Source organism: Chaetodon trifascialis, chromosome 23 (assembly GCF_039877785.1).
Source record: "Chaetodon trifascialis isolate fChaTrf1 chromosome 23, fChaTrf1.hap1, whole genome shotgun sequence".
Classification (NCBI taxonomy): domain Eukaryota; kingdom Metazoa; phylum Chordata; class Actinopteri; order Chaetodontiformes; family Chaetodontidae; genus Chaetodon; species Chaetodon trifascialis.
The window spans coordinates 11225919-11239433 of record NC_092078.1 but is presented as its reverse complement, the minus strand read 5'-3'; the positions used below and the strand labels follow the sequence as shown (position 1 = coordinate 11239433).

At 44.9% G+C, this 13515-nt stretch overlaps 1 protein-coding gene across 3 annotated transcripts in view; it reads left to right on the top strand.

The window, feature by feature from the left end:
• The first annotated feature begins 6259 nt into the window (after positions 1-6259).
• ppargc1a (peroxisome proliferator-activated receptor gamma, coactivator 1 alpha) overlaps positions 6260-13515 on the top strand; it is a 248725-nt gene continuing 241469 nt past the window's right edge. For 2 of the 3 annotated variants that reach the window (XM_070993103.1, XM_070993102.1), the window contains exon 1: positions 6278-6489. In XM_070993103.1, coding sequence (XP_070849204.1) covers positions 6409-6489 — 81 coding nt within the window. In that variant the 5' untranslated portion in view covers positions 6278-6408. Of the gene's footprint in view, positions 6490-13515 lie in introns of all 3 variants that reach the window. The other variant, XM_070993099.1, reaches the window with a different exon arrangement.

Below are 13515 nucleotides of genomic sequence, written 5' to 3'. Positions count from 1 at the left end.
GTCATAGTCAGTCAATAGTCAGTTTACTAGTAATGAGCGCAACTGCGTGGCCTGTGAAAGCAATGAGTTCAATTGACATCACTGAGGTGTTTTAGCTCAGACTAAGAACAAATAGAGAAAGCCTGCATGATAAACTGGGGGCTTTAAAAATGTGAGCTGTGGGAATGAATAGTAATGAGTCATGGCCCTTCAACTTTAAAGAAGTACATTTAAAGGTGGTTGTGCCTCAAATTTTTGGAATTTTATACACCTTATCTCAAAGGTTCACAGACTAGCTTTTGTAGTGTGCTTCTATCAGATCTAAGATTATTTTATTATTTTATTTTATTTTAAGATTATTTTGTACGACCGGTTAATCTGCCAGTTACTTTTGAGATTAAATCAATTAAAAGCGACCTCAGCCTGCTGCATGTGTGTGTGTGGGGGGGAAGTTCAGTAATACCCTCTGCAACTGCAAAGGGAGATATGCAAATATGATAACTCGCCTCGAGTGATGTCACCTGAGTCAGTTGGGGCTGTGGACTATAAGCTTTAAAATGGAAAAAACAAAACACAAAGGATGCGTTTTAAAATGTTACCAGAGTGCAACGCTAAATCATCACTGGTTTATAAAATGTCAGAAAATCCTGAAAAATGCTAATTCAGCTGACTTTCGTCTGACCAAAGACATTTAGTTTCCGATCATGTGAGACAAAGAAACACGGCCTCACATTTGAGCAGCGTCTGACAAATATTTGACATTTTTGCTTGAAAAATGACAAACGCTTAAAGCAGAATAGTTGTCAGTTGATTTTCTGTTCATCGACCGATCCATTAATCAACTTACGGCCTCAGCTCTATTCCAGGTGGATGAAACTATTCCGTGCGGGGCAGTTGGAAGCACGAAAAAGCAATATTCCTTTATCAAGTGAGTCTGAGCTATACCTTGTCTGGGCACAATGACAAATGCAAATCAAAGACCCCATTTTATTTCTGGCTGTCTCTTCCATCACCTTTTAAAAAGCAATTTATTTAACTGCTTCTAATCCACATTTCTTTCTGTGCAGGTACACAGTCGCCTTTAATGATAGCGTAACCTTGCTTTCCTCTGTTCTGCATCTCAACTTTACATCAATTGTAAGGGAATATACATAACATTGACCTGAGGATAGAGGCAGAAATGAACCAGTAAGCATTTTTCACAATCTCTGTAGTGTCTGGAAGTAGGCAGGCAGATATAGCAGACCTGCTGAGGGAGTTTTAAATTGAGCCTGCAGATTGTGTAATATGCTAAGTCAGGAAATTAGCATGTGTGCTTTAATATTTTTTGGACTGTTGGGAGACATGTTTTTAAGTGGCTGGCCTTTTGCTTGGGAACGTACACAGAACCACAAAATGGTGCCAGAGAGATTAGTCTCCCTCCAAAGTGAAGCCAATAGAAAACCCATTAGTTTGAGCTGATCTGGAAATTATATGGAATTGATCCTGAGGTAAGGACAGATTTTCATGCTCAATACTTCCCATTGATTCACCCTGCCATAATTACAAATGAAAATCATTACGTCTCCAACTTGTATTTCGTTAGTGCATGCGGTCCTCCTTCCTATGTTCTCACAAAGGAATCCTTAGATATTAAACCAGAGCTCTGACAGTCAGAATGAGATCTGTAGTTTGCCTTTCAGCGATTCAAGCTGAAAACTGACTTGAGGTCAAGGATGTGCTGTATATTCCCTCACACAGCTGTTCGTAGCACACTCATCTGTGCACCCTGTTCGGCCTCGGTTTATGTGGCTCCTTGACAGTAACTCACCAAAAGTAGCAAACACAAACAAATACCAGACAGGTATTGTTCAGCGTGTTTCCAAACAGTGTGAATCATCACCTCGCTCCAGCTCAATCTCCCACCACCCACAGAGTCCTGGATGGTGCCTCATCATCATTTGAGACCGTGGGTAGGGAAGTTTATTGCAGAACACCTCAGCGTTTCAGGAAATCCATCCCCGCACCCGGTCCTACTCCCATCCCACGCCTGTCCTTCCTCCCCCCTCGCAGCCACCAACGCCGCCACCAATCGGAGACGAGACAGGTGTCTTATCTCCATCGCGCAGCACAAGCACGGCCAATCTTCCAGGAAGATGGCGACTGGAATGTGACAAATCCATCTGTCCTGGTTTGAATTTGTATGCTAATTTGAAGTAATAGCCCCTCTGGTGACAGTGCAAGGGAACAATTCAATCATGCCATCTATGACAGTTGCTTTCCAGCCTTCTCTGTGATATGGGAGTATATGCACGTACCGCGGGGTTAGGCTTGATAAATTGGTTATGTAGGGGAGATCTGGCATGTAGACTGCATGTTTAAAATGGGCTGCCAGTTTGAAATGAATCTCCTACTGAAGGCACCTGTGCAGAAAGGTGCAGCCGCTACCTGTGAGAAGAAGGGACACAATATTTGATTTGACCTCATTTACTTCCCCACAACGCTGCCGGATCGGCCGCTGTCCTGAACTTTCACCCAATTTTCGCTGCTGCAGCCTTCATGAGATATGTGTGAATGATAGAAATATCCCCACATAAAATCTCACTAACACAATTGTTACATTGTCACACTGAATTATCTCGGGCTGTTGATTTGATTCCGTGAAAAGCTTTCATGTGTCACTGGGCAGAAGAAGAAGAAGCCGATCAGAGGCAGCTACAGGCACAAGTGTACGAGCGAGCTGAGCTGTGCCATGGATTCAGGAGCAAGCCGGCCAAGCTATTTGTGATTTCTCTTGTGCTTTGGTACTCTCCTCCACTGTGCAAATGTATGGCACTCTGCAATCTTTAAATTAATCTACAGGACAGGACAGATGATGGTTGATGGTGGCAGATAAGGCGAAAGAACAAACTGCTCTTCATTTTGCTTGCATCAATCTTTTTGCTTACCTCCAGATCGGGGCCTGCTTTCTTTCAAGGCACTGAGTTTGGTTTACCATATTTTTTCCCCAATGATGCATTACTATTAAAATATGCAGCTCTATAATCAAAAAGTGTAAAATCACTCAGACCTGCAACTGTCACAGAAAGCTCAAAGCCTTGCAAAAATCCCTTATTTTGTTGCTCTTCGAAGGCATTTTTATGTATTTTCATTCCACAATTTTGCAGTATTGACACAGCTAACAAGCCTCGTGAGGATGAATTAGATGAAATATGTAGGCTGTGTTATGGCCAATCACCATGGGGGACATTCACTGTCATTTCTATCATCTTACAGTCTCACCACTGCAGTGGACTCTTGACAATTTCTCCAGGAAAAAGAAAATGCTCAGTGCCGTGGCAGCTGACCACACTTCAAACAGGCGCAGATCATGCGTGGCCAATGCATCTGATCAAACAAGGAGGCCAGCGAAGAAAGCTGATGAACAAAAGGCCCGTCGAACTGCACGGCTCTCGCATCACAATAAACAGAGTGCTGAAAGACAGCTCTCCAAATGAGCTCTGCTAGCAGCCCTCCACGTACAGTTTGCAGCGAGCTGAAAGACGTTCTGCGCTCAGCATGGCTGCACGCAGATAACAAATTCTGTACTACAATATTGTACTGCTTTTATTCTGAAGGAGGATGGTTTTCTACGATGCTTTACAATTATTCTAATGGTGAACATACTCGACTGAAACTTCAAGGTTTTGTCTAAAGCTGTAGGAGTATAATCTTTAGTCAGGCAGGCTTTTCATTTTAATCCATCATAATGGGCTTGATTAAAGCCTCATTGTCCAATAAAACAATTCAAATACAATCAAATGCTTCATTCAAGGCTCAATTTTAAAGGCAAAGTTGTTGCAAAAAACCCCTTTATTTACATTATTTCTCCCCACTTTTTTCCACTTGTATTGATTTTAATATTGCCATGTTTGATGATGCTATTAGCCTGCACTAATTTGTCTAATGCATGAACCATGGGTCGTTCTTAAGGTACATAAACCTATAATCTACAGGGACAAATCTTGAGGTATTTGGTGTGAAGCTTTTCAAAACTCAGCCTTCTTAATTAGCTTTGCATGGATCACCCTGATTTATCATCTTAAAAAAAGTGTGTTTTGACATGTAGAGAGTCCAAAACCAGGTGCAGTCTTAATTCAAATGTCCAATGTGGAGAGACAGCTCCCTCCATGACAGCAGTGGTTGTCCTCCTCCAGAGTGCTGCTGCTGCTTCTGTCTCAGCAGGTACTTTACTGCATTCACCTGGTGGCTCGGATGTAAATCAGCCTCTTGAAGGCGACGTGGCCACCATAAAACCAGCAGGGCTCGTGCTCTGGAGCGAGCCTCTGTACACTGCGAAGGACTACGGCACATCGAACACAATAGTGGTCCACAAACCCAGTTTTAGCATAATAGGCTAGTCAGGTAATTGTATGCAGTTGCTATACTGCATGTAAAAATGATCATATGATGTGATATTACTGACCTTTGCATTTTACAGTTTCAAATTAGTCTCTCACTGTTTGCTTACTGTGTGTTCTGTTCTATTTCACTGGCCTGATTTGGGCATAACCTGATGCAAATTAGCCTCTGGCTACATGTATCTCTGATCCAATGGGCTCTGTTATATTTCATGCTGTCAACATGTATGAGGTACAAACTATTGTCATTGGTTTTATAGGGGGAATGGCCCAAACCCCAACACAATTTAATAGTAACCCTAACCCGATAGAGAAAGAGGCGGTTTGGTCGCGGGGTGTGTTTTCAGCAGCACAAATGATCATAGAAATATAAATGCAATATTATAAGAACACTACAGGCAGCATGTTATTCATCCACATGGCTCAATGCATTTATTCTAAGTCGCTTTGGATAAAAGCGTCAGCTAAATGAACGTAATGTAATCTTAATTAAATGCCCCATGCATTCACACAGATGGAGTCACTTATTCTGTGTGCTTTGACCTCTGGCCATGTTGAAGCTTAGCAAGGAATTGCATGATGCCGCCTGTCTCTCTGTATTAATATGAATGATAAAGGTGTTGCCCCTGAGCAACAGGTGCAACAAAACTAACCAGAGAGTGAGGACGATGTCAGTCAAAAACAGCCTGCACGCCCACACAGGCCTGAGAAGACGTCTCTGTGGCCGAATGCTTCTCTGCTCTTAGTTCGGATTAGGCTGAAGATTTTGTAGGAGGCGCATGGATGAAGATCTCATGTTGGACAGAATTGTCTTCTTCGCCACAGATTTTTTGAGTTGCCATAGCAGCAAAAGCACAGGTGTGAGTAATGACTGTAATGATGGCTCCTTTCTGTTCAGGTGCTCCAGTAAGCCATGACAGTGAGCAACCATGCACAACTCCAGGGCCTGGAAAGTGGATCAGCGGCAGGGAATGCAGCCATAATTAATGGATTAATTGCACCTGAGCCTTTCCTGCCAAAAAGGATAGAAATTGAGCTTTTCAAAATGTGTTTTTGTTACTTTCAATGAAACTTTCATTTAACAGTAAAGTAATCCACTGTGCCTTCATGCTTTACTCCTGTGTCACAAATAAATAATTGGTCACTTCTGAGCTGAATGTTTTGCAGGTTTTGCTTGACCAAAGCATAGTTTTTATGTCTGAATGGTAGTCTGTGCTGGTCTGCACCGACACACACGTTTCCCTCCAGCGTGCACAGTTTGATTCAAAGTACAGCCATTGTCAGGTAAATTAAGAGTTTTATAATGTGCATTTTTAGCTCTGGAAGTTAAGAGTCTTGTGCCTAAGTGAAGTCTTTGGTTTAAAGTCAGAGGAAAGTTTTTTATTTTGTAAATTGAAGTCTAAAGAAATTAAACTTATTTATCTAGAGTCCAAGTCACTGAAGCTCAGCTGCCCTGAAGTGCAGAAAAAACTTCACACTATGCATTTTTTTTATCAGAAACACTCAAAATTCAAAATCACTACATGCAGTGGAAGAAAAGTACAATACTGGCCCCTGGGATGCAGGTGGCGTAAAAGAATGAAGCTGAATAAAATGGAAAATTCTCAAGAAAAGTGCAGTCTTGAGTAAATGTACCCAATGTATTCACAAGGACCGGAGCAGGTGAGGCAGATCACAGATCAGATCAGAAATGACTGTCAAATTAAAGCGGTCTCCATCACGTCGGGGCCACGCTTGACCCCCCTGCAGCCGACACCTCCAGGCGGTCCGCGGACCCCGCTTTAGGAACCATCGGCCCCGAAAGCATGCAGCACTTGTGTTTTTTCTTTTTTGGGAGAAGCCACCCACGTGACAGAGGGAGGCAGCAGCCAGCACACCGCCGCTGCTCGTTTGATAGCTTCAACGGCGCCGGACGGAGAAGCAAGCGGGGCAGACGCACGCTCACAGAGAAAGAGACACCCGTCGAGGGAAGACGATTAAAAAGACAAAATCTCCGTTCGCGACGCAAGAACTCCGCAGACTCCTCCAACCGAGACGGCTGGCGCACACCATGGACGGTTATGCCCGGACCGAAGATGAGCTGTTCTCCTCGTGCCTCCTGAACCTCACCTGGGAGAATTGCTACGAGCAGGTAGGACACGACTCTCTACTACATAACGGCGTCTCTGATGAGAAATAGTCAAAGAAGTTGTAAAGGGTACTCTGAGTGAGTCAGCACGTGAGGTGAGTGCAGGTGACAACTTTAATTGAATGCACCGCAAGCGGGTCTCGAACCCGCGTCCGCATCTTTCATTCCACCCGCGCGTCTGTCCCAAACTTTTGCTGCTTCACGCTGCAGCCGCAGCCCAATTAAATGGAAAAAGCGCCCGAACTTTTTTTCTGAAACGCTGCCTCGCCGAACTTCCACGTCTGCCTGTAAAGGGGCTCAAACATCCTGCCCTCGAAATCAATAATGAATTAACCAAGCAGACAAAATAAATCTTATGCCAGGAATTCTATTAATAAGTAAGAGGCAACCACAAACTTAGCATTCCTTTGAAGTAACTGAGATGCGTCATCTCCACTGTTGTGTGGACTGAGTGATGCTTTTCACAGCGGAGATCACAAGGCTCTTTCATGTGTCCTGAGAAACGCCAGACAGGTGAGCTCAAGCCAGGTAATGCGAACTCGGACCCGGCCTGAGCGTCGAGTCTGAGGGGAGACTTGATGCTGAGCGCTTTGATCCCTGAGTGCTGGGGCCTGTTCACACAGCAGAGCAGCAGTGGCGTCTGTTTGGAGATAATTACCTAATTCCTCCCTCTTCCCTCCAGCTTAATCAGTTCTGCCTTTAAAATACACTTATCGTGCTGTATGAAATCCCTCTTAATTCTCACATTCTAATTTGTGCGAGCAATGTGTGAGGCTAAAGTCATCTGCCACAAGAATGCCAATGAAATCGTTCTGTGTGAATGCTAAGAGGGCTCCCAGCTATTTAGCAATTTATGCTCAATGATTGATGCCAAAATGTTTGTACAGTGATTTTTTATGGTAATTTGCTTGAATGCCACCACGAGAGCTCGGGATATATATACAGGATATTTATTTCTGTTATCAGTATCCAGGTTGCAATACAGTGACGGAGGACGTTTGAACAATAAATCTCTCGTGGTTTAGTGGGCTACCATTTTGAATTACAAGTAATCACAAATTAAAGAGGATTAGGCTCTTAAAGCCCGGGCTTGCGATTGGCCGTGCTAAGAGTCATATTGTAACAGTTATTTAGGCACGGGGAAACAAAAGCCACCACAAACATGATTCAGGATTGCAAAGTCATTGTGACTGGCATTTTCAGTGTGCAACAATTAAGCCCCTGCAGCTTCTGCTGCAAAATGGATTTTGGCACATCAGTCGGGAGCCGCGCATTCACAAATCTAAGACACTTAAATCCACAATGAAGAACTGGCGAAGCGGCGGAGACGTTGGCTGGAGTCGCGCCCGTCCGTCGTGCTCTTCTTGAGCGCAGACGGCTTAAAAATAACAGTTCATAACTTTTATTTCATGCTTCTTAAATGTGGGGAAATGGGCCTTTAATTCAATGGCTTATTCTCAAATGTATTTGCTGCTTTTCTCCTTTTAGATATGGCTGCACGTGGAATATCTTTGGGTTTTGGAGCGTTGGGGAACTTCGCTGTCATCATATTAGCCTGGTCTCCCTAAAAAAAGCTCGAGCGTCATCTCCCAGATTCACTTTGGTACAGTCCGCGCTCTTCCCCTTAAAAGTCCTTCCTGGTTCAAAAAAAAAAAAAAAAAAAAAAAAAGTGAACCGTCTGAAAGCGGGTCATCTGCTCGGCCAGCATGTTGTTAGCCATGCACGTATCCTGCGTTGCCCTCCCCAAGTCCTACGGCGGGTGGGTAAATAAATAAATAAGGAAGTAAAGGGAAATGTTGACACAGCCTGTCCTTGTGGCCAGATTATCCACTCATGCTTGAGCGCTGGGTAAAGGCCCTGCATTATTCAGCCTGAGACACAGAGATGGGGGGGGGGGACTGTGGAAAAGCTGGGTCTTGCCGCAGGAGCGTGTGTGTGTGTGTGTGTGTTTGGGGTAAGCGCCTTCACTTTTGAAGGAGCAGACATGGGGATAGCTGAAATGTGCGGGGTGGGGAAGCTGAAGCCTTTGCTTAATTATCAAATGAACTCATTGCCTCCCACTTTACTCCATCTCTCTCCCCGGTTCCACTCTGTGCCTCACTCACCCCCCCCCCCCCCCCCCCCCCCAGGCTTCTCCAGGGCTGCTGTCCACGGTGCTGAAAGTTTCATCACACATTTTGTGCATGTCTTTTTAGAATTCCAATCCCTGCCCGGCCCTCGCCGCTCTTCAAAAGCAATGTATTCAGTTTGTCTCGACAAAAAGCGTGCCAGCGCTTGGCAGCCGGGCTCAAAAGGGTGAAGCCCTATCATTCAAGACTTTTGAAAAAGCTGCAGGTAACACGGTGCGCTCTCAGAAGCAGTAAGGACTAATGCATTTTTTTTTTTTTCTTTATGTGTCTGCTCCTGCCCACAGCATGTTTCATCACAGCGAGGCTCAAGTTACGTTACCGCTCACTCAGTGGCTTGGTTAAATGAAAGCTCCTTTGTGTAGGCTCTTATGTACAGTATTTGATCCATGCGAGTCACTTCTTTTTCTGTGTAATGAGTCAGGAGCCAGAGTGGTTTTAGTGGAGGCGCACGTCACGGCAGAAGAACGTGATAAAAACATTTTTTTTTTTTTTTTTTTTTTTTTTTTTTGGAGCATGTGACTTGTGTTTCTCTTCAGATCACAGACTCAGCAGAGAGGTCGACTCGCTGCTGTCAGTTTTGTTGGAGTCGAGGATGGTGTGCTCGGTGTTGATTGACAGGAGAGTGGAGACAGTAAAACTTTCTGCTGAGTGGGTTGACAAAGTGTTCTTTGGAAGTTTTGTCCTTTCTCTTCCCCCTGATTTGAAAGTAAAATTAAGAGAAGTGATCATTGGCTTTTGGACAGTTCCACCGAAGACGTCACCTAATTGGCTAACCATCTGTCGCGTCATCACTTCTGACTGGGAGAACAGTAAATATTTATGCTATCAAAGGCTAAATTAGCTCAAACTGACATCCCTGCTGACGGATTCCTACTCACGCGCCGCTGCAGAGTCTTAGTTTCTGTTCCCATGGTGCCCCTAAAGAGCCGCCGGCGCTGCCACTTTAAACACAAGTGGCGGTCTCTGTGAGTGGGAAGCCGGTGAGGGATCGTGATGCCGTTTGCGCTTGCGACTCTGGTTAGTCAGGGTGCTTTTGTCTCACAGCTTCCAGTGCAGCTCCAGGATGTATCTGATGCCATTTAGTCGATTATTCATACTCGTCAGCGAGCGCTTTGTTGAGTTTACCCAACTGATCAGCGACAATGGCGACGCCCCGTGCTGCAGACTCAAAGTGACATAAGTGAGCATGATCGGAGTGATGTGTGGCACTGCTCTTTTCTGCGGTTGTTTTTGCATTTTGACAACCGTCATCCAGGTGTGGTACAGTCCTATTCCACATATGGCAATCAGACAGTTGAATGCAGCATGTGCTGATCAGATTTCAAATTAGGATTGAAATGCACCAAAGGTTTAAAAAACAAAACAAAACCCTTTTCCAAGCCACAGAAACTCACTTCCTGTTGGTCCTGGATTCAGTGCACGCTGTACCTCGAACTACTCGCACCTCTTCCAACTACCCCCAAAGGAGTCTGTCTAATTCATGTTGCCACACCTCTTTTTTTTTTTAGATTCAACAAGTGTGTTTGCCTGCTGAACACCGTGCTTTTGATAGCAGCCCACAGGAGCAGGGCCTGTTGGCAGCATAATGAGAACCGTGTTGTTCCCTCGCAACATATTGCCGAGATATGGATGGGTAATTATCTAATCAAGACTTTGTGAAAGTGCCGCCACTTACTCACTGCTGACCTGCTAACTGTCTGCCAGAGTTTTTGCTGCAAGATGCTTACATGCTCTAAATTGAACATAGAGCTGCATTTTGGCGTTTGTTACAGGGCAGGATACTGGTTGAGGGTTTGCATGGGTGCAGATGCAGAGGATGTAAAAAGGACAAACTATGAATTTAATACACAGTTAAATAATTCAAACAGCAGCATCATAGCAACATATTGAAACACCAATGCCCAAGTGTGACGCTGTCCTTGGTTGTAGTTCTCCATGCTTAAGATTCAGCGGTGCGGTTGGAGCATAAAGGAGAGGAGGTGTCTAAGCAGAGATGAAAGCTGGTTTGTTGACCACATGATGAACATAAGTGTTCCCAAAGCACACATCCAAAGGGAGATGTGAACCACCAGAGGGAGCAACAAGCTTTGATTTCCCAGGGAGCTATAAAATTAGTCATGTCATTAGTTAAATGTAAAGGTTTTCAGCAGGAGAGGCCCTTTGACTGCACCACCGCGGCCGAGTACGTACCGGATCTGAGCTGAGAGGGAGGACACGGGCTGCGTCGATGCACTTAAATGGAATATCTTTCAGCTTGATTTCCAGCCTTTATCATGTGCCTGCGAGGTGCTTGTTTCACAGATAACTTAATGCAATCACAATATTAGTTTCCAGAGATATTAATCTTGTTTTCGAGCCTTCTCGCACCGCAAATTGACGTCACAGCAGAGGGCGCGCAGGCACTCCAGACTGCATTCTTTGATTATGTGTGGGAAAACGTCTTCCTCACCATTGACAATCTGTTGATACCTTGCAAAATCTGAGATGAAAGGAAATGCAGCTTAGACTGTGAAAAATCCTTGCCTTCTCACCGGGAGGTAAAAGTCCTCTCACAAACATTGAATTGTACATCTGAAGTGTTATCAATTCCACCTGAAACGGAGGGCCCCGGTGGCAGAGCAGAACCCCTGCGCTTTTGATCGCGCCAGCACTGCCTGTAAACAAGTATTTTCCCATCTTCCTCTCTGCCTGTCTCTCTCCTTTTCCCTCCCTTCTTCCTCCCCCACCAAGTTGTCTAGAGGGGGAGGTTCCTTTGATTATCTGCGCTGTGGATTAATTGCTTTTCTTAACCTCTGCACAGACGTGCTCCTACACCGCCCCGGAGCCCGCCGCACGCGCCCAGATGGCCCCCTGCCAGGAGAAAAACAAACCGCACCATGCTTCCCTCTGCCCACCTTCTCTCAATTACTGACCTTCATCCTTTCATTTCGCCTTGGACGTTATCATCGGCATTATCTGTGTATTTACTTTGTTTGTTTCGCTAGTTACTTGGCGCACTGCAGCATTCTTGGGTATATTTGAAGGCAGACTGAGCATGTGTGAGAGGTGTGTTCATTTCTGGGAAGCGTTGCAGCAGTGGATGGGATGAGTGTGAATGTATTGTGTGTCATGAAGCGTCTTTAGGTCACCCAGCGAGGTGTGTTTGGTGGTGGTGGGGGGGCAGTTTTTATGCAGGAATATTGTACTGCCTTTTTTGGAACTGTCCTTATTGTGTGATTAAGCAAATTTTGGCCTTGAGTTGTGCTGGCCGAGCAATTTCAGCAATTTCTCTCATGTTTTTGTGCTCTTTTCCATCTCACTTTGCCTCTGAGACATGCATGTGCATCACATCTCCGCAAAGGGCCGGACTGCCTCCTTCAGTCCTTGGCCTTTTTTCTTGTTCTTCTTTAGGACATCCTGAAAGCACATCCAGGGGCCATCTCAATGATTTATGCACTGCATCTCACATGCACGCCAGCTACAGCTACCTTCACAGTTTGGACAACGCTGTGCTAAAATGTTCCCAGGAGTTTGATTTCCACAGGAGTAAAGAAAAAGTTTTAATCAGTTTTTTTTTGCCCCCCTGTTGCTGGTGCTGACGGAGAGTTCAGCATTTAGACATGAAGAAGTTTCTTTCTTAGCCTAGAGTTGTTGGCAGAAAAGTGTTGGAATATAACCTTTCTAGTCTCTGGCGGGAGTTTCATAATCCAGAACTCAGACTTTTTGGTCTTGGTCTCTCTCCATTTCATCTTTTTTTTTTCTTTTTATCACAGTAAGTCAATCCAGGCAAAGTTTTGCATGACTGTTTATGACATTACTGTAAGTGGCTTTAGGGTTTTTTTTTGTGAGTGTAGCCTAATTGGTTCAGGTGTTTGATACAGAGAGCACTGTGGGGCTGCAGTCTAACTGAGATGAGACAGCCAGCACACACACACGCACATGCACACACACAAATGCGAAATCTGCACGTGAGACATGAACAGATGCATGTGCACACCGGCTCACTCATTCACTCACTAACAGGCTAGACTCCCTGGACTGTATGCTACAGTGTGGTGTTGCTGATTTTCCCCATCAGCAGAAAGCCGGGATGAGCTGAGCTAATTGAGCTGGGAGGCCCGGCGGGGGAACAGGGCCCCTCCACGCACCGGCTCGTCACTTCCTTTCTTTATCCGTCCGCCACTGTGTCTTTAGTCCCAAATCTCCAAACCGCTCTGTGCTGCACAAAAGAAACCGTATTTTAATGCATGAGTCCATGTTTCAATAATGCCAGATGCATATTGATGCGATCTAAAATAGGATTTAAACGCATTGCACACTCCACGCGTTTCCGCAGTGCCCTTTGAAGTAGCTGTTTGAGTTACTTCTCTATTAAACAACCCTCAATACAATAAGTAAACCATAAGTGTGCACATGCATGCCTGAGCTGACAGGTAATTGTTTTTGAGTTCTGTGCTCCAACCCAAACAGAATTACGAGCCCAAATGGACAAACTGCGTCGTCTGTATGACAGCAGACGAGCCGACAACAAAAGCAGATTACCTGTTCTATTTGAGGGATATTAAGATGTTACATGCCATTCGATGGGCCCTCGGAGGCCCGTCATAAAAGCCACAGCAAGCTGTTGAGACGGAGACTCAGAGTTGTTTCCATCTTTTAGCTGCACTTGGGGACTGATTATGGTCAAGCAAACGGCCTTTACCTGGAAAGTCACTTTCACTTTCTCGTCCACCATTTGTTAGTATGGCTAATGTCTCATTAAGTCTCTCATAGGGGAAATGATGTGCTCTTTGGGTGAAGGTTAGGCTCTCAGCTTATCATGAGACAAAAGAGAGACTGATTATCGCAGCACAGGCGTGCCTTCGCCTGTGTCTTTCACAGCAAGTCCTATTTGTGTTGCTGCTGGACCTGCTTCATTACC